Here is a 26,782-nt window from a genome sequence, read left to right as displayed (position 1 = left end):
TTCCGCCCTGTCCTTTCCCCTCCCCTCCCCCTGCACATATTTCTAACTGCACTTGCATGGTCACAAGGCCTAGTAGTACCATTTATTGTTGTTCCTCCACTGTCACTCCCCCACCCCCTTTTTGTTCTCTTGTGGCACTTTGAAATACTTGTGTATAGATGCCATACAAAAGTCCAATAAATAAATTGATAAAATGTTGGGGGACGCCCACAAGGATGGAGGAAAGGGGACTAAGGACTATGAGAACTCTAGTCACTACAGTGAGTAATTTTCATTTATAAGCGGAACAAACAAAACTCAGGGATAGAAAACACTTGTTCCTCTTCTTATTTCATGGAAATGTGTCTGTCCAGGACACATGTCTCCACCTTACACTGTACGCATTCTTGTCCATAGCTAATGGTTTCATCTGTAGCACGGAGGGTGTTAAGGCACTAGGAATGTTGCTCTATGAGTTGCTGAAGTGGGTATTTTACCCAATAAACAATAAATCAAGCAAGCTGTAAAAACTAAGATGGTGTCTCTTTCTGTTTGAGTAATGCTAAGAATTGTGCAAGTCACTTTATTTACATAGGTGGCGTGTGCATTCCTGAAAAGCCATATGTCATCCCAAACAATGCACTGGCTCGCTCCATTGCATACATTGGTGTCAGGTGATATGCTCCTAGGAACAACGTGGGTGCTGAGAGTGCATTTCACAGTGAGGTGCCCATAAAGAACCTGTTATTGTGAAAAAAGAACAATCCCTTTGTAGCCCTATTTGTGTGCTAGAAATGCAAGCGAGACTGCTGCTGTTCATACCACTGCTGTCCCGCTTTAAGAAAATAAATGGATGGCTCTGGAATAACCCTCTCCTGTGCTGCACTTCCCATCCCCCGTTACAAAAAGGTACTGAGTGGTCTTTCCCTTTCCCATGCTGCTGCGCAAGCCCAGCATGAATCGAAAAGAGCAGCACACATTTTCTAGTGCTACTGTGCCAAACTAGTACAAATCGAAAAGATTGGCATGAAGTTTCCTGTACCACTGCACGAGCCTAGTATGAATCGATCAAAAAGCTGCGTGAAGTTCCTCATGCCACTGCACGAACCTAGCGTGAATCGAAAGGAACGGCACAAAGTTTCTCATGCCGCTGTGCGAATCTACCATGAATCGAACAATAGTGCTGCGCAAAGTTTCTCGTGGTGCTCCACGAAACTAGCACGGACCGTGGAAAAGCATGCATAGTTTCTCGTGCCTCTGCACAAAACTGCCACGGATTGAAAATGAACCGCCCAAAGTTTCCTATGGCACTGCAAGAAACTAGTGTGTATCGAAAAAAGACAGGCACAATGTTTATTGTGTCACGAACCTAGCACGGATCGATAAAAGATCTTCACCAAGTTTCTCATGTCGCTACGCGAACTGATCATAAATTGAAAAACTGCCCGAAGTGTCTCGTGCCTCTGCACAAAACTAGCATGGACCGGAAGAAAAAAAACCTGTGTGAAGTTTCTTATCGCGCGACACGAAACCAACATGGGAACGAAACACCACGCACCAGCACACGAAACCAAGTGAAATTTCAATGGCAATGGAAAAATAATGCTGATTTCGTGGATCAGGCGTAAGCAGAATCCAGAGCAGGTTCTGCACTTTGTGGGGGAAAATTTTGCTCACCCCTAGTCTTGAGGTGTTTGATAAATAAAACCTGCGCATGACATACATCCATGATATAATGATTAATCCCAGATTTGATTTCTCGTTAAGACGGTTGTATTTTGCCTAAAACACACTCCCTTTGATCCAGTTCTTCCAATACAGGCTCATACAACACGACCCCCAAGGTGTTCATTGAGCTACAAAAGAGACACAGGGTATACGACACCTAAGTAAGGCACTACAATTCCCCCATGAGTGTGGGCACGGGTGGCTTTCTTCTAAGTGCTTGCTAATGCGGAGAGATGCCAACGTTCATGGAAAGAATAAGGTGCTTTTTAAAGTGATCAGCATGCATTCACCAGCGTTTAAGCTGCTGCAGTTATTCGCTGGGACATTAGGTGGCGGTGTTCACCAATCAGAGAGAGCAAGGGAGAGAAATGCATGGAAAAATCCAGCAAACCATGTGCTACAAACACATCAGAGGCAGTCTGGGGGTCAGAGGAATCCTCTGACTATTTTAGTGCCAGTCCGGCTGAGCTTCAGTGAAGTCCTCCCTTTGTTCAGTCCCCCTCACAGCTGAAGCCTTGCATTGCAGTCAGAAATAACAGGAGGGACTCCCCTGCTGCCATGGCTCAGATACCGAGAGGCTGCGCCGCCCGGGCTCCTCTGCTGCTCGTCGCTGCAATGCTGTCAGTCTGGGGAGCCGCTTCTGGGCAGCTCCGTTATTCCATTCCCGAGGAAAAGAAGAAAGGCTCTTTTGTGGGAAACGTGGCTCTGGATCTGGGGATGGACCCCCAGGAGTTATCAGAAGGGGGAGCCCGCATCATGTCCAGAGGTAGGAAGCAGTATTTTACTCTCAATGTAAACACCGGGCATTTATACATCAATGAACGGATTGACAGGGAGGCACTGTGTGCCCAGCTCACGCAGTGCCTATTAAAGGTAGAGATTCTTTCTGAGAATATTATGAAAGTCTATGCATTGGAAGTAGAAATTCAAGATATTAATGACAATTCACCCACGTTTGTTGTTGATCAAATAACTTTACCAATAATTGAAAACACGTCACCAGGAACAAGATTTAAGCTCCCAGAGGCACATGATGCAGACATGGGAGTGAATTCTCTCCAGAGCTACCAGCTCAGTGCAAATAAACACTTCACCCTGGATGTGAAGAATAGAACCGATGGCAGAAAATCTGCAGCGCTGGTGCTGGAGAAATCAATGGACCGGGAGGAGCAGGAAGTGCACAGCTTAATCCTCACAGCTGAAGATGGAGGGAACCCGGTCAGGTCGGGGACAGTGCGGGTACAGCTCAATGTTATTGATGCCAATGACAACGCCCCAGTGTTCGACCAGCCGGTCTATAATATCCGAGTTTTGGAAAACGTGCCCAAGGGGTCTGTTTTGGGAACCGTCAGAGCCACTGACATGGACCAGGGCGCAAACTCTCAAGTACCTACTCCTTTAACAAACTTGAGGAAAATGTTTCACAAAAGTTCAAACTGGATTCTAACACTGGAGAAATATCTCTTAATACAAATCTGGATTTTGAAGAATCGGAATTGTATGAATTTGAAGTCCTCGGGAGTGATGGTGTTTTGTCATCATATTGCGAAGTTCTCATAGAGGTCATTAACGTGAATGACAATAGACCAGAGATTTTGATGTCATCCGTGGTTGGGCACATTTTAGAAAGTAGCCCACTGGGCACTGTCATTGCTCGTCTCGAGGTGTTTGATGGGGATTCAGGAGTACATGGTAAGGTTATTTGCTCCCTCCCTCCTGAACTCCCCTTCCTGTTAAAGACGTCAGTTGGGAGTTATTACGGCTTAGTAACTGATGGACTGTTGGACAGAGAGAAGGTCCCACAATATAACATAACAATTACTGCCACGGACAGTGGAACTCCCCCACTGTCAACAACTGAAACCATCATCCTTCAGATTACAGATGAAAATGACAACCCTCCAGTATTTCAGCAAATGTCATACAGCGCCTACATAATGGAAAACATACCTCAAGGCACTTCTATTTTTACTGCTAAAGCCACAGATTCAGATTGGGGCAAGAACGCCAGGATCAGTTACTTCATCATTGAGGGACACATTGGGGATGTGCCATTGTCTTCCTACATCTCCATTAATTCTGAATCTGGCGTCATCTATGCACTTCAGTCCTTTGACTTTGAAAAGTTCAGAGACTTTCAGATCCAAGTGAAGGCCCAAGATGGCGTCTCCCCAGCTCTGGCGAGTAATGTCACTGTGACATTCTTTATACTGGATCAGAATGACAACACCCCTGAAATATTATACCCCTCATCCCCCACGGATGGCTCCTCTGGGGTGGAGATGGCTCCTCGCTCCTCTGAGCCGGGGTATCTGATCACTAAGGTGGTGGCTGTTGATGGGGACTCTGGGCAGAATGCCTGGCTCTCCTACCAGCTGCTGAGGGCCACAGAGCAGGGCATGTTTACTGTAGGTCTCCACAATGGGGAAATCAGGACCGGCCGCCCTATTATGGAGAAAGACGCCATTAAACACTATCTGGTGGTGTCAGTGAGGGACAATGGACAGCCTCCTCTCTCTTCCTCAGTGACAGTCACCATAGTGTTGGCTGACAGTATGCCGGAAATGCTGCATGACGTCAGTAACTCTTCAGCTCCCACAGACATGGAGTCGGACCTCACGCTGTATCTGGTGATCGCTGTTGCTGTTGTTTCCTTCTTGTTCCTTTTCCTGATAATTCTGCTTGTGGCCATCAGGCTTCACCATTGGAGGGAGTCCCAGCTCTCTGACTCCTCAGGGGTTAATTTCCATTCACTTCCTGCCTCTCATTTTGTGGGGATTGATGGGGTCCGAGCCTTTCTACAGACCTATTCTCATGAGGCCTGTTTAACAACTCACTCTGGGAAAAGTCAGATTATGTTCCCAATGCCAAGCCATTCGGACACCCTTTCAGGAAACCAGAATGAGGAGAAACAAGGGCCTCTCCTCATTGAAGATTTTTTAAGTATTGGGAAGGAAGACCAGCCCTTTATTCAGGTAAATATAGTTATTGTGCTGTGTATGCATGGCTCATTTGCTTTTGTACAATGTTCACTGTGTTTTACAGAAATTGAATATAAAATGTTTGTGCAATACCACGCTGTTTGTAATACTAAAATGCTATCAACAGCTGGCAGAACATTCATGAAAATGTAAAGAGCGCATCCCCACAAATGTTACGTTATTTAGAGTTACATAGTGTTGGCAATCGTTTAATGTTCTGAAGAACTTCTTTCTGCTCTGGAAATTCTAAATCGCCTGTGAAATTCTGGGAACATCCATTTGACTAAAGTCGAGAGGGAGCAGCCCTTGTCCTTACTCTGGCAATCCGCAGCCATCTCAGCACCAGACGCCATCTTTGTCTGCGTAGCACATCCCCTGCCTTGTCCATTTCTTGAGTGAGCCTCTTATCGGTGTGTGGAGACCATGCACATGGCACTGATGTGCTGTATCATACCTTATAAAATAACAAAACGTGAATATGCATAATTTCTGAAAGCAAGAACTAGTAAATCATGCAAAAGAAACGTAAATAACTAAGTTTAATTTCAATATTTTTTCGCTAAACGTCACCTGAACATCAAGTGAGTCATTCAAATCTTGGCCTTTTTACATTATAGTTTGTTGTTTTTGCGCTGTCTCTAAAGCACACCGTTCACCGTGTCTGTGGCTTCGTGTCACTGGTTGGGAATTTGATGTGTGTGCCCCCTCAGTTGTGCTTTTTCTCTGACACCCAGCGCTGGTCATTGGGCCGGCTCTCGCCGGATCCGAGATCCGGCACCAGATCTGTAGCCGGATCTCGGGATCCGGCCAGAGTCAGCCCTCAGGCCTATGCTCTGCTCTGGGTTAGTTAAAAAAGAAAAGAAAAAAAAACGTCCGCGACGGCGCGCGAGCAACTCCTTGCAGAGCCCGCGATGTAATCTGCCCTGTACTCAGCACTGTAAGGGGCCCAAATAGAATGCTGCAGACAACAGATTAACCAGCCTGTTGTGCGGGTGTGTGCCCTTGTGTGATGTGCTGCGGAGCATTGGGATATGCAAACAAAGGAATGCACATCCAAACGCAGCGTGCGAGATGCTCTGGAGTCACACACCCAGCGAGTGCCGCCTCTGACTAGCGTACTGATCGCCGCTTGTATAATTATGGGGATTTTTCCCACCAGCGCATCCTGAAATCAAGTAGCTCACCCAGGCCTGCTTATTCGAACTGAGCCCTCTGTTCGTACCTTGTGCCCAGTAGGGCCCTTCATCACATTGTACGACGAATATTGCCACGGTACACAGTGTCTCTGGCCTCACAGCTTATGGACTACCATAGCCCTCGGTAGGACCCATTGTTGCTAGAACAGACAACTTGTTCATCTCTCACACCAGTACTTGGTTGACTGTGTGAGTCTTCTGTTCCATACCTCCTGATGAAGACGTTGTGCATTAGACATACTACGTCGAAACCGGTTGAGTTTTTCCTCCAAGGGATGTGATCTACACTACATGGTCATTCCTAGATCTGCCCTTGTGATAGACTGTTTTGTATGTTCCTCTGCTCCTATAAAATCAAAATAACATATATTAAAACTATTAGTTGGGTTGAGATGATTGTGGTCACTCCCCACTATGGAGTAATTCTGTCTTTTTTAGCTATTGTTCTTTTTAGCTATTGTTGTTTGGATGATTGTCACGATGAATGTTGTATGGGTTGAATGCTGCACTACGAATGGTTTGGTTGATGGTCGAATTTTAGCCATGTTTTAGATGTACCCCCTTTTGCTGTGATATGAAATAATATGCTCTTTAAAGTATTATATCATTAATTGATTATTTGCTAAATGTTTGTATCACGATTAAATAAAATTGATACAACCTTTAAGTAACTTAGTTTTGTTCTCTGGACATTTTTTTCCGGATTCTTGCAGACAACAGATTAACCAGCCTGTTGTGCGGGTGTGTGCCCTTGTGTGATGTGCTGCGGAGCATTGGGATATGCAAACAAAGGAATGCACATCCAAACGCAGCGTGCGAGATGCTCTGGAGTCACACACCCAGCGCCCCTCATTCTTTGTGCTGACAGCCTTTCAAGTGGGGCAATTTATAAGCGATTTCTCATTTAACGGGCCATTGTTTTAGACAGTATGTGCTTAACATTTCGACGCCTGACTGCTGTTTTCCATCGCCGCAGGCAAGTTGTTTGCTAAAGGCCTTGACCCAAGTGACCAGGTGGTGCAATCTCCACGGGTAGGTCAAAGGTTGGTTATCTGCTTGGAGTGGATCTTGCAGAGCTGGCACACGTTTGGGTCTGGCCTCTGTAAAATGCAGCACATCAGATACGTTATATATTATGTGATGTGCTGCATTTTCTGGAGGCCGGATTTTAACATGTGTCGGCTCCGGTGACTCTGTGTAATTTGTCTTGTCTTGGTTCGTGCGCGGAGCGAAAGTGTGGTTTGTGAGTGATGCTGTGGGCAAATTGTATGCGTCTACACACTGTCTGCCACGGTCGGACTGGGGCATAAAATTGTCTCCGGCACCGATACAAAAGTGGCCAACAGTTGCACATGGCCATTCATTCCTTTTATGCCAGAATGTTTGATATTGCCGTGTTAAACTATTATTTTGTACATTTCCTTTGATCGGAGGTCAACTGCCAGCTTCGCCCCCCTCTAAACCCCGCCTCCTCGGGCACCGCCCCACCCCCCCAAACTCCACCCCCACCACAGCCCTTGTGAGATCCCCCACCAACTTGTTTCCATTTCCACCACTGCTGACACCTGAAGTATGGTGTGGCTTTGTATTTAACCAATGAGTGTTCTGACTTCAAGTGTTTCCATGGCAGTTGTTTGTTTGTGTGGATGTAGGTGTGTTAACACAGCGCACATCAGAAAAGACAGTGAACACACTTATACTCTCTCCCTAGGCATCGAAGAGCCACAAACATCCATGTGCTAGAGGCAGGAAAGCCGTGTGGAGCTGCAGGCACTCTTCACTGGTTATTGTAGGATGATTATGTCTATATTGTTGTGTAAACTGCCACATGCAATGAGTTTTGCTTCAGAGCACCGGAGATACTTCTGTGCATTCCATGTACAGGAACATGTATGTAGTATATAACATTGATTATGGAAGTAACATAGAAAACATTGAAGCAGGCATTCCCTCATCCTCCTCCCCCCATACACGCCCCATCTTCAAGATCACTGAACGTGCGGATGTACTTGGCAAAATAACACTTAGTCCCCGAAAACTTAAGTGAGTCTTTAATAAGTGGTCCACAGTCCAAATGCCATTGGGAGTTCTTGCCATGTTAATGCAAGCTGTCTTCCATGACCATTGCACAACGTGTACACAGTGTAAATAGTCTGGGCTCTATAGTTCTCTCATTTTCTATTGCCCAACCTCTCCTTCTTTTGAACCCGTTTCACCAATTCACACCTACCATATCACAGCGTTTACCTACGTTTAGTCTAAAGGCATGCGTGGTCATGCGAGGGCACAGGAACAAAGACTTTATATAAGCCATGTTTCAGGTTCAGGTATTCTGCCTATTGATACTCGAAGAAATTCATTTCACCTTGTTTGCTACATCCATGAGTAGTCATGGGTACTTGTATGTGTATATGTATTACCTGGACATGTTGTGAATTAACGTGGTTTTGAAGTTGTTTCCACGGGCTCGTGCATCGTGGCTTCAAATCTCACTTTCATCCACAAGGCGTCGCTGTTGTCCAGTGTGCATGGGGAGCCTGAGTTCCTGAGCCACATTTGCCTCCCTCCTTCTCCCTGTGCAGTCACTCTTGAGAGCAGCAGAGACTCGGTCGGAGGGAGCCGCGCATCGTCCAGCTTTAGCACGAAGCCCCCAGATTTATTTCCCAGGTCCAGCTTTTGGGGATTCATAACTGGTTTTATTCTTTCGTCCGTATTGAAATATTCGGGCAACACGGGACATCTCAGAGCTGAATACACGCGTGAGCAGCTCTGGTCATGGCTGGAGAGGGAGCCTGTCCAGGAGAAGCTGTGCTGAGGGGGAGACGGCAAGTGCTGCTTTCTTTGTTGTGTTGCTGCCTCTGCGCTGCTGTTTCTGCACAGATACAATATTCAATTCCTGAAGAAATGACGAGAGGGTCCATTGTGGGAAACATTGCCAAGGATTTGGGGATAAAGCTTTTGCCTGACAGGAAACTCCGTCTGATTTCTGAAGCTGGGAATCAATATTTGACATTAAATGCAGACACCGGGACCCTGCACGTGAGTAACAGAATAGACAGAGAGGAGATGTGTGGGGAGGCCCCCAGCTGTGCAATCATCTTTGACGCTGTCGTGGAGAACCCTCTGCATGTTTTCTCTGTAGAAATCTTCATCACGGACATAAATGATAACACACCGACTTTTCAGAAAAATTCAGCCATTTTGGAAATCGTAGAGTCCACGTTGCCAGGAGCCCAGATTTCTCTTGAGAATGCTCACGACCCGGATATTGGCATCAATGCCCTGAAGAGCTACACGCTGAGCCCCAACCCGCATTTTGTCCTGAAACAAAACGTTCAGAAAGATGGCTACAAATCTATGGAATTAGTGCTGGAGAGTGCATTAGACAGAGAAAAAGAAAGTCACCACCATTTAATCCTGACCGCCTACGATGGGGGAGATCCAGTGAGGTCCAGCACTGTGGACATTAATATTAAGGTGCTTGATGCCAATGACAACTTCCCAGTGTTCACCCAAGAGACCTATAGAGCCGCCATCAGTGAAGGAGCAGCAAATGACTCAGTGGTGCTTCAGGTGAGAGCCACAGACAGCGACGAAGGCTCCAATGCAAGGATCAACTACTCTTTCAGCAGCATAGCAGACAAGGCCGTGAATACATTCAGCTTGGACCCTGAGACTGGCGAAATTAAAGTCAAGGGGCCCCTGGATTTTGAGAAGATACATTCTTACAAAATGGTAATCGAAGCGAAGGATGGTGGGGGACACGTTTCTCGTTGTAGGGTTATAATAGATGTTACTGATGAGAATGATAATGCTCCCGAGATAGCCATTACATCCGTGACCAATCCACTCCCAGAAAACTCCCCACCGGACACAGTGGTTGCGCTTATCTATGTTAAAGACCAAGATTCAGGAGCTAATGGTGACGTTTTTTGTCTCATTGAAGAGAAATTGCCTTTTAAATTAATATCATATGGAAAATATTACAAGCTTGTGACTGCAAGGACCCTAGACAGGGAGACGTACCTTGAGTACAACATCACAGTCACAGCCACAGACAAGGGGTCTGCCCCGCTAGCCACAAGCAGAACCATCCGAGTGCAACTGTCCGACATAAACGACAACCCCCCAGCTTTTGAAAAGATGTCTTACGAGGTATTTGTCACAGAGAACAATTCACCAGGTGCTTCAATTTACCGGCTGATTGCATCCGATCTAGATTCGGATGAAAGTGCCCGTATCACATATTCTATAAGTAATCACATGGGGGAGGTGCCTCTGTCCTCCTACATCTCCATTAACTCCCAGACGGGTATCATCTACGCCCAGCGCTCCTACGACTACGAGCAGCTCAGGGAGTTTGAGTTCCAGGTGAAGGCTCAGGACTCTGGCTCTCCTCCTCTCAGCAGTAATGTCACTGTGAAGGTATTTATAGTGGATCAGAATGATAACCCTCCAGAAATCCTCTACCCAGCGCTCGGACCTGATGGCTCAGTCCTGTTTGAGATGGTGCCTCCATCCTCTGATCCAGGTTACCTGATAACAAAGGTTGTGGCCGTGGATGCTGATTCTGGACACAACGCCTGGTTATCCTATCACCTGCTTCATGCCTCGGAGTCCCCTCTCTTTAAGATTGGGCTCCATTCTGGAGAAATCAGGACATCAAGAGCCTTCCTGGAGAAGGATCCTCTCAAGCAGAAAGTGGTCATCTTAGTGAGGGACAACGGGCAGCCTCCTCTATCAGCCACTGTGACCCTGAACATGGTGTTTGCAGAAAACATGCAGGAGGCTCTCCCTGAGCTAAGCAACCAATCACGTGACTCAGACAATCAATCCAATGTAAAAGTTTACTTAGTTGTATCTTTGGCTTTAATTTCGTTTTTATTCATTGTTTCTCTGATGCTCGCAGTGATTGTCAAATGCCGGGAACCCGAGGGGGCCACAACACTCAAGTCTCTAACTCCTGCCCTTTATCCACACATTGACCCGCGGTTCACTTCCAATTACCAAAATGGGACTCTGCCACTGCCCTACTCTTATGAGGTCGCCGTGGCCCTGGATTCTGGGCAGAATGAGTTCATGTTTCTCAAACCAAGTCAGGAGGTTTCAACGGACGTCCTCTTTTCTGCAAATGACTCTGGGTTAGGAAGTGACTCTCTCGAGGGGACTATTGACGGTGAGCGCTTAATACAGGTGAGACATTTTTACAGTTGCAAAGGCTATTTCGAATTCTTTTTTATGGATATGTTAAATCATTTAAGAGACAAGAGTGGTGTTCATTGGTTTTCTTGATAATTTACTTTCGCTGGATGTTTTGGCTGTTTCCCCTTGGATGGCTACATGTAACAATTTCACAACTCAAACAATGTATTTGCAAAGGTGTGTGTGGCCGTAGGGTCCTTGAAACTTCATATATGCTATACAACACTCTTCACTTAACGTTGTTTGTGTAAATATGTTGCATACATGTCACACCGTGCAAATCAAACCCAGTTTGTGTTTTGTCACTGTCAGTAGCACATCTTTCTAATTTAATGCTCTGTTAATTAGTATTTTACTTAACATTTCCCCTGTTAATAATCTAGGACACACCTCATATATTTTCACATCTGAAAGTAATAACGATCAATACAACTCAATGTATGAATGTGCCAGTTTATTATTATTTACACAAAATGTAAGATGGAGTTGGGTCGATAGGCCATCCCTACATTATCCCATTAAACAGTCTCTGGGATCAGTCCCTCCAAAATGAGGTTTGGATCTCCTGGCCCATCATTGGATGTTCTTGATATAAAGGTGTATTTTATTAAGCTAAGGGAGATAAATGGTTGGTCCATTTGATTCCAGCGTAGAGAACAAAGTGTTCAAGCACGTGCAAGGGTACACGGCTATCCAAGGCAGGAGGCCACTTGCTATCAAGTCTGACTATAGATATAATGGCTGGTGTGATCATGTTCCCAATGTGAGTGATTAGATTTGCCAACAGCCTTCGGAATTCACTGAATCCTTCCTAAGTTGGGATCATGTTGTCAGCGGTGCACTACCTGTGAAACAGGCGGGTTTCCAGCACAAGGATTTTTGATAAGATCGTTGTTCCATATTAAACCCCTTGGTGATGAAGCACATATTTAATTTCCTGTAGTCTCTGTCTTGTGGTCGTGAAGCATTGCGTTATTAATGTGATGTAGAAAAGGTAATTGGAATGCCAATGTATAACTACTACTGATGCATGAAAATAGCGGTCTCAAACGCCTGGAACACAGTGTGTTGTTGATTTGTTTACCCAAAGAAAGGGTGTTCCGGAAGAGGCATCTGTAAAATGCATTGGCCTTATCTTAAAGATATTTTTCAAGGCAATCAATCATGTTTGTTTTGTTATTAAGTACCTGACAGAGTTTAATTCCTCTCTATCTGGAGCCACTGTCGTGGCCGATCTCCTTGAGTTGGAAAGCCTTGAGCGGGGATCCAGCTCAAAGTGTTGCTCTAAGCAAGCGTCATCTTTCATTCCATTTTTATTACTTAGTGAAACATCTGAGTAAGAATTAGTGGTGTTAGTCTGCCCCATTGCTACAGGGCAAACTGGTTGTTGCATTATATGCATACAGCATGCATACAGCAAATGATATGAGTGGCTCTGACTTTGTGTGTGGACGTATGTTATCAATGGATTATTTACACCGTTTCTCTGTTTATGCAAATCACTTTACTTCCTATGGCTCTCGCGGACAATATGCAGTTCCTTGCACATGTTTGTTACCAACCTTTGAGCTACGTGTGGCCGATGTATGTTCTTTACTCCACTTTGTGTTATTCCAGTGTTACCGTGTATCAGATTATTGACCTGTCATTTTAAAGTGTGTCTCATATCTGACTGGTAACTGATATCAGTATTAAAAGCCAAAATCCAGTCTACCTGATCATGGAAATTAATAGAACAGTTGACTTACGACGCACACGTTGCAACACATCACAGAACTGATGTGAATGGAAATCACCAATAATGTATAATAAGTCATGTATAATGTGCGTCCTATTTACTATGCTACACAAACATGAAACAGCGCCTATCAATGTAGCGTGTATTAGATGGCACCAGGAAGATCACCTTGTGGGAGATCGTGACTGGATTTCTGGAGAATGTAAATAGTGCTGCAAAGTATTCAAATTAGTACTCCCAGGGATTTCTCCCCAGGCGTTTGCCATTTCAACCTCTGGTGGCCGATGGTCTGCTGCTGGGTCCCGGAACAGGCATTGTTTACGGCCAGTTTTGGATTGTATTACAGCCTTATTCAAGAATGTTAAGGCCACCAACAGCCTTTGTAGAGATGTATCAGGGATTTGATGTCGATTCAGGTTTTCAAATTGAGGCACAGTCTAGGTACGTGGTTCTTCACTCTCTCTTTTGGTTGTTTTCTTTTTGGAGGCGAGGGTACATACTATGCAGTAGTGCCAAACCCCAAGGATTTGGTCAGTTCCTCTCAATTAATCTTTAGTAGTGGACACATTCTGCAAAGCACTGACCGCTGGAAGTTGGTCACTATGACTAATAATAATAATAATATGCTGCTAAGTGGTGTAATAAACAGTGTTAATATTACTCACAGCTCTATGGTCCTCATTTTAACCACCTCATAAGGGTAAAGGGCTTTATTCGACAGCGCTGGGATTCAACCCCAAGTCCTGCAGGCTGAACGCAGATGTCTGAGGTGAGTGTTTATTTCACTGATATATCTTACCGGGTTACTGGTGGATTGGTATGGGCAAGACAGGTGCTTTAAGTTAAAATGGCAGCTAGGTTTATGGCTTTTGTATTGGAGACTCTTCCGAGGGTGATGAGCCATGTTGTATAAGGTGTGATATTCCTGGATATGTCATGAAAGTTGAGGAGCTATGTTGAGGCCATGCTAAAGGCTCGGTTTCATCCCCATGGAGATCTGGTCATGGTAACTGGTGGCGTAGGACCGGCGCCTTCCTTTTCCAGATTATCATGAATGTGTGTGTCGTCTGCATATGACTACAGATCTAAATGGTATTGTTGATTAGTCATGTCAATATCTGTTAAAGAAAAGGGGGTACGAATGCATTATTTAAGATACTTTTCTGTTGGAGAATTTAGTTGACCCCTTTCTGATCTTTTCCTGGGAACTGCTGATTTTGTGAACTTTTTAGGGCATTCCCTGCATTCTCTTGCAACTTCCCACTGTCCAAATTAAGGGTCCAGACTTCAGTGTTAAAAGCTCTTTCTAATTAAAATAAAACATAGAAAACTGACCTCTGGTATCTGCATCGCTGCATCGTCAGTTTCCTCTGTTGATGATGGTGACATATTCGACACATGAAACAGATTTTAGCAGGTCCCATTGGCAATGTAGATACCTTAGGGTTGGGCAGAAATCATGCTTGAATGCCGTGCATTACAAATTATCAATACACAAATAATGCATTTTTCATAACCCTGTTTTTCCCCTATTCACATTTATTGTTTCCAGGGTGGTACTGGTGCATCTTATGTTTTACTTGGTAACACCATCATGTTTTCAGTTGTAGACCCTCCTTGTAAAATGATAGTCTCCTCTTGGATGGCATATCACATCGTACGTTTTTTTATATTATTAGAATCTGGGTAGCAACCCTCTGCCTTTGACAGGGCCACTTTGGGCTCTTGGTTTTTATATTATCGTCCCGGGAGGATAGCTTAACAGCAACGTGCGCGCCTTGGAAGCAAGACGACACAAAGCAACACAGATTCGATCCCCGGGTCAGCGCTTAGAAACCTCTGGGTGTTTAAGCGTGTTATAAATACGCAACTAAGACAACAACAACAATAAACTATTACGCAACAAAAAAAAACGAACAATTCCTGTAACAGCGCCTCGATGCCCGAGGGCTGTGTGAGCACTTTAAAAATGCAAAATAAATTATTGGAATCTGGATAGCAACCCGCTGCCATTGATAGGGCGGCTTTGGGCTCTTGGTTTTTATATTAGAATCTAGATAGCAACCCGTTGTCATTGATATGGCCGCTTTGGGCTCTTGATTTTTATATTATTAGAATCTGTATAGCAACCCACTGCCATTGATAGGGTCACTTTGGGCTTTTGGTTTTTATATTATTGGAATCTGGATAGCAACCCGCCTCCATTGATAGGGCCTCGCTGGGCTCTTGCTTTTTATATTATTAGTATCTGAATAGCAACCCGCTGCGATTGATAGGGCCACTTTGGGCTCTTGGTTTTTATATTATTGGAATCTGGATAGCAACCCTCTGCGATTGATAGGGCCACTTTGGGCTCTTGGTTTTTATATTATTGGAATCTGGATAGCAACCCGCTGCGATTGATAGGGCCACTTTGGGCTCTTGGTTTTTATATTATTGGAATCTGGATAGCAACCTGCTGCTATTATAGGGCCACTTTGGGCTCTTGGTTTTTATATTATTGGAATCTGGATATCAACCCACTGCCACTTTGGGCTCTTGGTTTTTATATTATTGTAATCTGGATAGCAACCCGCTGCCACTTTGGGCTCTTGGTTTTTATATTATTGTAATCTGGATAGCAACCCGCTGCGATTGATAGGGCCACTTTGGGCTCTTGATTTTTATATTATTAGAAACTGGATAGCAACTCACTGCCATTGATAGGGCCGCTTTGGGCTCTTGGTTTTTATATTATTAGAAACTGGATAGCAACTCACTGCCATTGATAGGTGAACTTTGGGCTCTTGGTTTTTATATTATTGGAATCTGGATAGCAACCCGCCTCCATTGATAGGGCCGCTTTGGGCTCTTGCTTTTTATTTTATTAGTATCTGAATAGCAACCCGCTGCCATTATAGGGCCACTTTGGGCTCTTGGTTTTTATATTATTGGAATCTGGATAGCAACCCGCTGCCATTGATAGTGTAATGCTTCCCGTTCCGGCGATGACGCAATTTACGCTGGTGCTAATTGCGCCGGCTTCGGCAGCAATAGCTCTATTAGCACCAATATTTCTGCATAACCCTTATTTCGGTGCTGTTTCTGCCGGGCGCTAATAGCGTTACAACAGAGTTGGGCGCACGTTCATGCCAGTTTGTGATGTGGCGCTAATACCGCTGCACGACTCAGCGGTAATGCTATTTCCGCTCAGCAAAACTTGATTACCGCCGGACTTGTGATGAGGCCCAGTCTTTAATGCTCTGAATATGGCCGATAGAGCTGCTGCTGGTACGTTTTGAGCCCTCTGCAGAGTTGATCAATGCAGTGTTTGTTATTGACATCAAAGTGACCAAACATGCATAGTGGCACCTCCTTTGCGGGATATCACTGATTGCTGCTTGGATGGCTAAAAGGTGCATTAACACTGACTTGGTGTCCCCCTTCTCTGCCACAGCTTCTGATGATGGTAAATAGAGGTTATGGAGCCAAAGAATTCATAGGTAGAGCCGAGTCAGAATCGAGCCAGGTGGTCTGGCTTGGCTTTAAGAGGCTGTGTACCTTGAATGTTTTGCTATTAAATAAAGTGAGGCCCTTGGCAACACAAAACCTATACTTGTGCCAGGCCCCAGTTTCCACAACATAAAGCCCACACATAGCATCCTGCCGCCTCACAGCACACACATGATAACTAGTGTCCTGCCTCATCACCCCCCACAAACAAGGCTTTTTTTCTTGTTCCCTTTCTCTTTAGTTTAACTGCACACTTGGCAACAAAAACAGCATTTGTATACATACAAGCAAATCCCTCCTGAAGAACCATGCCAAACTTGGTATGGGGAAACACGTGTAGAGGGTACTAGCTCAAATAACTAGCAACAGAAGTGAATGTAAACAACGGTTATTTTTTTTTTATCTTGAGAGTAAGAAATGTGAATGAAAATGAATCTTTAATTTTCTAACATTTGTCAATAAAAATTACAAAAAAGGAATGAAGAAATTCAGAAAACTTTTTCTTGAATACAATTCAAATTTGGAGCGCAAAAGTGGAGTCTTTGTGGGTTTTTTTCTACAAAAAATAAACAGGACTGGTTGAATATTTCACATAAAACAAGGCACACTCTGATATCATTGCATGCAGTTCTGGGGGCTTTAGTGCTTTGAAGACTTAGATACCCCACTAAAGAACCTGTGTGATAAAGCCACCTGATTGTAGCAATTGTGTTATTCGGGGATCCTCCTTGTAATGCATGATGTGAATAACATTTGCATTGCAACAAAAATACGACCTCTTGAGCCAGTCAGCTTTAAAACATTTAAAAATATGCAGATTCTGTGATTCTGTTTATCTAGGGATAGGCATGGATTTAGAAGCCAATTGAAGGAAGTGCTTGTGTTCGAAATGAGAACTAATGACACATTAGCACGAGCATGTGCTGCAAGCTGCGGAAGAATAGAGCCATTCCTGCACACTTTGCTTGGGAGGTGGCCGCTGCCTATGGCAATAACGCATGCACCACTTAAAATAAAGAGAGCCCTGCAGACGGTAGTTTTGTGACACTCTCAGCCCCATTTCACCTAGCCCCAAAAAGTCCCCAAAATTGAATGGTTTGCTTCACTCTGAGTCCAGTAAAGTATGCTTTACCTGCCCCCAAGCGCCTTGGCCCACTTTGGATCAGTATGTCACTGATTTGGGCTGATTAAATCAGCCTAAACAGCTTGCTCGAGTATTTTCCTGCAACCAATGAGATGTTTCTGTTAAGGAATTCCTGAGAGACAATACATCCGATACTGTGCCGAGGGCTGCCCCAATGTCTCCAGACAGCACCCCCTCCTCAACATTCTGCAGTCTGGGAGCCCCTTCCCTAGCTGTCAGGCCACAGGTTTGAGGCCAGCACGGCCCATCCTCCCTTTCATCCTTCTGCAGTGGAGTACTATTACCTATGGGTACTAGACATGATGGCATACAGGATGTGTTCAGGGCTATGAAACTGGACACACCTGTTATATAAAACACATATTATTGCAAATGTACACTGACTGCTAATGGTATGGTACAGTGGGGTAAAATGTGGTTGTAGACCCTCTTCAGTGGGAGCCATTCCAATGAACAGGTTATTCGGAAAAGTTCATTCTCAGTCGAAGGTCACCCACATGTGTGTGTATTTGGAAAAACTTAGGGTTTAACCCTAAGCTATTTAGAGAAATTCAGACGTGGACCCCCTTGCTCACTGAGAGACACAGCTTCACCTCAATGATGATGTCCAGCAAGGCAGAAACATGTGCCTGGGGTTGCTGTTGGTACTCTTGTCCAGTGGAAATGTGCCTAGCATTTCAGTGCTGGACTGCCCTTGTGGGAGGGAACAGACTGACATGCAAATGGCTATTTCTCTTCTCTGAAAGGCACAGTGAGCTAAAACTTGGTTGGAGACCCTCCGGAGTGGCAACCTTTCCATAAAACTGGTTGTTTGGCCATGTTCATTTTCATTTAAGGGGCTCCGAAATGTTTGCTTAGTCTTAGAAGAGGAACAAAACACGGGGATAGCAAACACTAGTTCCACTTCTTATTTCATGGAGTCGATGTCTGTCCAGGACACATGCCTCTACCTGATTGAGGAGAGGGGAAGGAACTAGGAAGGTTGCTCAAGGAGTTGCTTGCTGAAGTGGATATTTTAGAACCAATTAAAAAGAAATCAAGCAAGCAGTAAAAGGATGGTGTCTCTTTCTATTTGTGGCATGAATTGTGCAGGTCACTTTATTTACATAGGTGACCTGCATTTTGCAGGGGGGTTCATATGTCATCCCAAACGATGTACTGGCCAGTTCCATTGCATACATTAGTGTCAGATGATAGGATCCTAGGAACAATGTGGGTGCTCAGAGTGCATTTCACAGTGAGGGGCCCATAAATAACCTGTTATTCTTAAAAAAGAACAATCCCTTTCTAACCCTATTTGGGTGCTAGAAATGCAAGCCGGAACACTGCTGTTCATACCGCTGCTGTCCTGCTATAAGAAAATACATGGATGGGGCCAGAATGACCCTCTCATGTACTGCACATCCCGTCCTCCGTTACAAAAAGGCACCAGGTAGTCTTTGCCTTTCGCTTGCGCTGCGCAAACCCAGCAAAAATCGAAAAGAGCAGCACAAAGTTTTTAGTGCAGCTGCACGAACTTAGTACGAATCGAAAAGAGCAGCACAGAGTTTCTAGTGCCACTGTGCGAATGTAGTACGAATCGAAAAGAGCAGCATGGAGTTTCTCCTGCTGCAATACAAACCAACCACAAATCGAACAAAAAAAAAGGCTTGCGTCCTGCTTTTTGTTCCTAGCACGGATCGAAAAACGTGTGAAGTTTCTCGGGCCGCTGTGCAAACCTACCACTAATCAAACAATAAAGCTGCACGAAACTAGCACAGATCATGGAAGAGCATGCAAAGTTACTTATTTATTTATTTATTTTAATTCTTGATAAAGCGCCAAATCGCCCAAAGGCCTCACTTGTACCGCTACACAAAACTAACACGGATTGAAAAAGACCTGCCCAAAGTTTCTCGTGCCACTGCATGTAACTAGTAGAGATCAAAAAAGACCTGCGTGAAGTTTCTCATGTCACGAGCCTAGCGCGGATCGATAAAAGACCCGCACAAAGTTTCTCGTGTTGATGCACAAACTGATCACAAATTGAAAAACTGCCAGAAATTTCTCATGCCACTGCACGAAACTAGCACAGATCGAGAAAAAAAAACCTGTGCAAACTTTCTTGGCATGCAACACAAATCTAACATGGGACCGAAACACCATGCACTGTGCAAAATGAGGTGAAATTTCAGCGACGGCGGAAAAGTTTGGATTCCTCACTATTCGCTTTGAGGGCAAACCTTTCGCTCACCCCTAGTCTTGAGGTGTTCGATAAATAAAACCTGCGCATGACAAACATCCATGATGATGAATTCCACAGTTGCTTTGTCGTTAAAACGGTTGTATTTTGCCTAAAACACACTATTTTATCCAGTTCTTCCATTTCCGGCGCATACAACATGACCCCCAAGGCGTTCATTTAGCCATAAAAGGAACCCAGGATAGACGATACCTAAGTAAGCCAGTGCAATTCACCCATGAGAGTGTGTGCATGGGTGGCTATTTTATGAGTCTTTACCAGGGCGTGGAGATGCCAACAAAAAAGGAAAGAATGAGTTTGGTAAGCAATCAGTATGCATTCACCTGTGCTTAAGCTGCAACCGTTATTGGCTGTGGCACTAGGTGGCGCTGTTCACCAATCAGTCAGAGAGAGGGGGAAACGCATGGAGAGATCCAGCAAACCACGCGATACAAACACATCCAAGGCAGTCTAGGGTGGAGGAAGCCTCCATGAAAATCTCAGTGCCAGTCCGGCTGCGCTTCAGTGAAGTCCTCCCTTCGTTTGGTCCCACTCTACAGCAGAAGCCTTTCATTGCAGTGAGACATAACAAGAAACAGGAGGGACTCCCCTGCTTCCATGGCACAGACATCAAAAGGATGCGCCCCCCGGGCTCCTCTGCTGCTCGTCGCCGCATTGCTGACAGTCTGGGGAGACGCTTCTGGGCAGCTCCGTTATTCCATTCCCGAGGAAATGAAGAAAGGCGCTTTTGTGGGAAACGTGGCTCTGGATCTGGGGATGGACCCCAAGGAGTTATCAGAAGGGGGAGCCCGCATCATGTCCAGAGGTAGGAAGCAGCATTTTACTCTCCGTGTAAACACCGGACATTTATACATCAATGAACGGATTGACAGGGAGGCACTGTGTGCCCAGCTCACGCAGTGCCTATTAAATGTAGAGATTCTTTCTGAGAGTATTATGAAAGTCTATGCATTGGAAGTAGAAATTCAAGATATTAATGACAATTCACCCACGTTTGTTGTTGATCAAATAGTGTTACCCATAAATGAAAAGACTGCAGAGGGAGCACGATTTGAGCTGCCTGAGGCACACGATGCAGATGTGGGAGGGAACTCTCTCCAGAGCTACCAGCTCAGTGCAAATAAACACTTCACCCTGGATGTGAAGAATAGAACCGATGGCAGAAAATCTGCAGAGCTGGTGCTGCAGAAATCCCTGGACCGGGAGGAGCAGGAAGTGCACAGCTTAATCCTCACAGCCACTGACGGGGGGCACCTGGCCAGGTCAGGCACAGTGCGGGTACAGATCAATGTCTTGGATTTCAACGACAACGCCCCAATGTTCGACCAGCCTGTCTATAAGATCCAAGTTTTGGAAAACGTGCCCACAGGGTCTGTTTTGGGAACCGTCAGAGCCACTGACATGGACCAGGGCACAAACTCTCAAGTAACCTACTCCTTTAATAAACTTAAGGAAATCGTTTCACAAAAGTTCAAACTGGATTCTAACACTGGAGAAATATCTGTGAATACAAACCTGGATTTTGAAGAATCGGAAATGTATGAATTTGAAGTCCTCGGCAGTGATGGTATTTTCTCATCACGTTGCAAAGTTCTCATAGAGGTCATTAACGTGAATGATAATAGACCAGAGATTTTGATGTCATCCGTGGTCCGGCACATTTTAGAAAGTAGCCCACTGGGCACTGTCATTGCTCTTCTCGAGGTGTTTGATGGGGATTCAGGAGTACATGGTAAGGTTATCTGCTCCCTCCCTTCTGAACTCCCCTTCCTGTTAAAGAAGTCGGTGGGGACATATTACAATTTAGTAACTGATGGGGGTTTGGACAGGGAGCAGGTGCCACAATATAACCTAACAATTACAGCCACAGACACTGGAACTCCCCCACTGTCAACAACTGAAACCATCATCCTTCAGATTACAGATGAAAATGACAACCCTCCAGTATTTCATCAAATGTCATACAGCGCCTATATAATGGAAAACATACCTCAAGGCACTTCTATTTTTGCTGCAAAGGCCACCGATTCAGATTGGGGCAAGAACGCCAGGATCAGTTACTCCATCATTGAGGGACACATTGGGGATGTGCCGTTGTCTTCCTACATCTCCATTAATTCTGAATCTGGCATCATCTATGCACTTCAATCCTTCGACTTTGAAAAGTTCAGAGACTTTCGGATCCAAGTGAAGGCCCAAGATGGCGGCTCTCCAGCTCTGACGAGTAATGTCACTGTGGCATTCTTTATACTGGATCAGAATGACAACACCCCTGAAATATTATACCCCTCAACCCCCACGGATGGCTCCTCTGGGGTGGAGATGGCTCCTCGCTCCTCTGAGCCGGGGTATCTGATCACTAAGGTGGTGGCTGTTGATGGGGACTCTGGGCAGAATGCCTGGCTCTCCTACCAGCTGCTGAGGGCCACAGAGCAGGGCCTGTTTACTGTAGGTCTCCACACTGGGGAAATCAGGACCGGCCGCCCTATTATGGAGAAAGACGCCATTAAACACTATCTGGTGGTGTGGGTGAGGGACAATGGCCAGCCTCCTCTCTCTGCCTCGGTGACAGTCACCATAGTGTTGGCTGACAGTATGCCGGAAATGCTGCATGACGTCAGTAACCCTTCAGCTCCCACAGACATGGAGTCGGACCTCACGCTGTATCTGGTGATCGCTGTTGCTGTTGTTTCCTTTTTGTTCCTTTTCCTGATCATTCTGCTTGTGGCCATCAGGCTTCATCAGTGGAGGGAGTCCCAGCTCTCTGAGTCATCAGGGGTTAATTTCCATTCACTTCCTGCCTCTCAGTTTGTGGGGATCGATGGGGTCAGAGCTTTTCTACAGACCTATTCCCATGATGCCTGCTTAACAACACACTCTGGGAAAATCCCCTTTAATTTCCAAATGCCAAGCAATATGGACACCCTATCAGGAAATCAGAATGATGAAAAACAAGAACCTGTTCTCACTGAAGATTTTTTAAACATTGGAAAAGAAGACCAGCCCTTTATTGAGGTAAATGGGTGTTTTGCAGTTTCTTAGCTTGATTTTCAAATACGAATGCTACATTGATATTTTTAATACTAACTATGATTACAATTCTACTGTCCTGTGGCATTTTTACTACTGAAATATGTCCAGCTAGTTGAAAATACACAACAAATAAGCACTCATTTATGTTGCTGAACTTTGTATATTGTGAAATAGTCCCAGTGATTTGGGTAAAGCCGACATAATCAGAGAATTAGGATCCAGACAGCTACCTTAGAGTGCAGCGGAACTCGGCATGGGTATTGGAAACCACAGACTCAACTTCATTCAGGATCCCACTCATAGGTTCTTGACTCATTTTTTAGTGGGATCTCCGGGATAATAAATATGAAGCATGTGCTTGAAACCTAGGGCTCGTAAATCATTTGATAATGTCATACTTCATCACTTGTCAGGCTTGTGTTGAATACTTTCTTGCAAAACAGTCTCCAAGCTGTAACTTGGCCATTGAAATGTTGTTAGATTTGGTCCTTTTTTTCTTTTGTAAAATAATTCTCATTGAATGTCTGAACATTGCGAGGCAGAGACAAGTTCAATCCTGCATAGATCCTTCAACACAATATTTCTGTAGGTGGAGCACAGGAAAAACAGTCAATTCTTTATATGTACATTACATCGCGGCATCATGAGTATCAAGGCGGCTCTCACCGAGAGAGGAGAAAAGGCTGGGGCATTCTGTCAGATAATGTATGGCCAGGCCAGAATGGTAGAGCGTGTGTATGTCAAACATGATCGCACAACACATGACACAGTCACGGAAGATCACCACCAATAGGTAGGAGGGTTAGGACTGTGAACTAGGGTCTAGGGGATCTGGACTTGGGAAAGGAGCGGAGTCAAGGGAGAGAGTTCCAGGGGTGGGAGGATATCACAAGATCATCCATGTAAATCATTACAAGGTGCCCGTTAATCTTTTCCTCCCGTGTGACACTTTCCCTCTGCCTGATAGCAAACCCAGACCTCCACATTCCCCACAGGACGGCTTTCTGGATCTCCTCCAGACTTTAAGAACTTCCCTTTTTACCATAGTTACAGCATGATAATCCCCGAATTTACATCTGTGCGGGAGGTTCAGTGAAGGAGGAAAGACTACCAGGATTAGCAAGGCAAGGTCCCTGGATCAGACGGCCAACAATCATATCAACAGGAAAGAGTCCTTCCTTCCAGAATTCACGTAGCCACTTCCTTTTATCAGGCCCAGTGTGCATGAGAGGCACGCAACCCCCAAAGCAGCATTCTCACTGGGTGCCTTAAAGCAGATGAATAATCTCCTGCTGGGCCAATCAATGTAAATATGTCTCACATTCACACAAGCACCAGTCCAACGTCTTCCACTGGGCTCTGCACACTCAGTCCACTTTAAAGATATCTGTCCTCCTAAGAGATGAACCTGACTTCCCCAACATGCTGTATATAGTGGAGGCTGATATTGTCTATACAGAATAATAACTTTACAGGCTAAGGGCATCGTGAAGCATCAGGTCTAACACCGTGACCAGTATATCCAATAGGTTTGGTAAATTGTTAAATCTGTGGGATTAGAATTTTAAAGTCTCAAAGGAAACTAGGAATTATCCAGAGAATCGCAGCCATAATCCAGAATTGCTAAGTACGTTTCTTGATCTGTATTTTCAGTCTTGGGGTGCCCCACAGCAAGGCATCTCCAGGCAAGAGATCATGTTTCCCCATCACCAGAACTTCACACTTGCAGTCATCAATAACCTGGGTTACTGGGGGTAGGAGAATAGGTTTACTGTTACATCTATCCACTGACAGACATTCCTGCTGTTTAGTCAGCGAGACTGTGCTCTGCTCAAACTAAGTGTACCCTGGATCGGGACAACCATTCTCTGTAATGTAGGCAGCCTAAGGAAAATGCTTGTTATCTTCTAACCTGATGGTCCAAAACGCCTTCTACCAAATTTGCTTTGAAGGACCTGCATTGGGACCAGTCCCCTGTTGTTGTCATCTCAAAAGCACCTCTTTAAAAAGTTTTCAGCAGAATTGAGTCGCTTTTGGGAGACAGCGAGCAGTGCCTTTCTGACTCTTGTCCCTTGGGAGAAGGGTCATTTTACTGCTGTGAATCTTAACCCATGGTGTGGAATATACATAGCTCCACCTATTGCACTTGTTCTGAACTAATTGTATATTCTCTTGCCTTGATATCATGACCCACAAGCAGGTGAATCCTCCCACCCCACGGTTAAACGTTTTGCTCTCCAGTTTCCTATGAGATGAAGTAGAAATCGGAAATACTCCTGCCTTGTTAATATTAGCTTTAAAATAAGAGGCTTCTGTCTAGGTGTCTAGTCCCTTTCTGAGCTGGACCAGCAGCTTCTGGTGAAGCGAAGGGGACCAAGAGATCGATCAACAGCATATAAGGACACTTTAGAAGTGTAACCTTTATAGCGCCATCTGAAAATACCCCTGTGCCTGCAATTCACTATGGCCAGAGTCCCCATGGTCAGGTCATGTAGGTATGGTGACAAAGGTCAAGCCAGACCCATACTCCTCTGCAGGGAAAATGTCCTAAGATCAAACCATTAATAGCAATACGCTCCCTGCAGTGTGCATGCAGGGCTCGAAACAGCGTCAGAAAAGGCGGTCCAAACTCACATGTGGACAGGATATAGGAAAGATACTTCTGCTTTACTGAGTCAAATGCCAAGAGAGCAGATATAGGAAGGATACTTCTGCCCCACTGAGTCAAATACCAAGAGAGCGGGTATAGGAAGGATACTTCTGCCCCACTGAGTCAAATGCCAAGAGAGCGGGTATAGGAAGGGTAGTTCCACCCTACTGAGTCAAATGCCAAGAGAGCAGGTATAGGAAGGATACTACAGCCCCACTGAGTCAAATGCCAAGAGAGCGGGTATAGGAAGGATACTGCTGCCTTACTGAGTCAAATGCCAAGAGAGCGGGTATAGGAAGGATACTTCTGCCCCACTGAGTCAAATGCCAAGAGAGCGTGTATAGGAAGGATACTTCTGCCCCACTGAGTCCAATGCCAAGAGAGTGGGTATATGAAGGATACTTCCGCTCCACTCAGTCAAATGCCAAGAGAGCGGGTATAGGAAGGATTTTTTTCCACTCCACCAAGTCAATCCTGAGGGACAGGGTATATGAAAGATACTTCCGCCCCACCCAGTCAAATGTTTTCTCAGCATCAGTAGCACAATACTGTTTTATCAAGTGCTCCCACATATTGCAATGCCATTTCCCCTGTTTATATTTTGTAAACTGATGCTAAAAGTCATCCTGAAAACATTGCAAGGGATATTCTCCAGCATGGGGTCTGGCATGGATTCACATGCTCATGAATATTCCCCGTCGTCAGGCTGGGAATCCTCGGTAAAGAAAAAACCAGTATCAGTTTCGTTTCTGATCTGTCTTTCTTAGTAGTAACCAATCACTGGTCTCTGCGTCATACTGACCACAGCCAATGACTGCCCTCTACCTAAGCCCCGCCTCTGGCAGCCATCTTCAGATTTTTACCGCACGTTCATGTGTTGGGATCCTCGTGCTATTGCTCTCGAGCGTTAGTGCCATTTTTTCACGTTTTTTCTCAAAAACTTCGTTTTTTTTCGGTCAAAAGAGCCTCAAGCTCCACCGACTCTCCATCCGATCAACGGGGACCCGTGTCGGATTGGTCTACGCCCCTCAAGGGTGAAGATTTGTCGAGCTACGCTTTTGGAGGACTCCAGAAGTTTCTCAGGCCCATCTCGGTCATGGCCCAGGAGAAGGGAAGCTCGACGCCCGGAAAGCTGTTCAGGGTCTACCCTGGATGCCAGCTGCAGAATGTCTTTAAGGAAGACGAACACCCCTTTTGTCTTTACTGCCTACATGAAGACAAGACGCACGTGGAGAAGGACTGTGCGTTTTGCGGCAACATGTCGGAGCGGACCATGAAGGACCGCCATCAACGTCTCGCCAACTGGCTGGAAGGGAAGAGCCCGTCCGGCGAGAAGAAGAAGAAGAAATCCGAGTGGTCTTCTAAGACCTTTGAGGACGCCCCGGCGACGGGGGTCC

General features: G+C 45.2%; 2 protein-coding genes across 38 annotated transcripts in view; both read left to right on the top strand.

Annotated features, from left to right (window-relative positions):
- Window positions 1-26,782, top strand: part of LOC138582666 (protocadherin gamma-C3-like) — a 1,158,828-nt gene that overhangs the window by 794,264 nt on the left and 337,782 nt on the right. The window contains exon 1 of one of the 37 annotated variants that reach the window (XM_069654168.1): window positions 8,473-11,077. The exons of 35 other annotated variants lie outside the window; for them this stretch is intronic. In XM_069654168.1, the coding sequence (XP_069510269.1) occupies window positions 8,660-11,077 (2,418 nt within the window). In that variant the 5' untranslated portion in view covers window positions 8,473-8,659. Of the gene's footprint in view, window positions 1-8,472; window positions 11,078-20,172; window positions 22,718-26,782 lie in introns of those variants that run through there. One more of the 37 variants, XM_069654167.1, reaches the window with a different exon arrangement.
- On the top strand, window positions 1,950-3,267 carry LOC138582458 (protocadherin gamma-A8-like). The gene has a single exon (XM_069653765.1). It carries the CDS (start codon window positions 2,266-2,268, stop codon window positions 3,265-3,267), a length of 1,002 nt encoding a protein of 333 aa, XP_069509866.1. The 5' UTR covers window positions 1,950-2,265.

This window comes from Ambystoma mexicanum, chromosome 3q (assembly GCF_040938575.1).
Source record: "Ambystoma mexicanum isolate Mex_15411 chromosome 3q, UKY_AmexF1_1, whole genome shotgun sequence".
NCBI classification, from domain to species: Eukaryota; Metazoa; Chordata; class Amphibia; order Caudata; family Ambystomatidae; genus Ambystoma; species Ambystoma mexicanum.
This window is presented reverse-complemented; position numbering and strand designations above follow the sequence as displayed.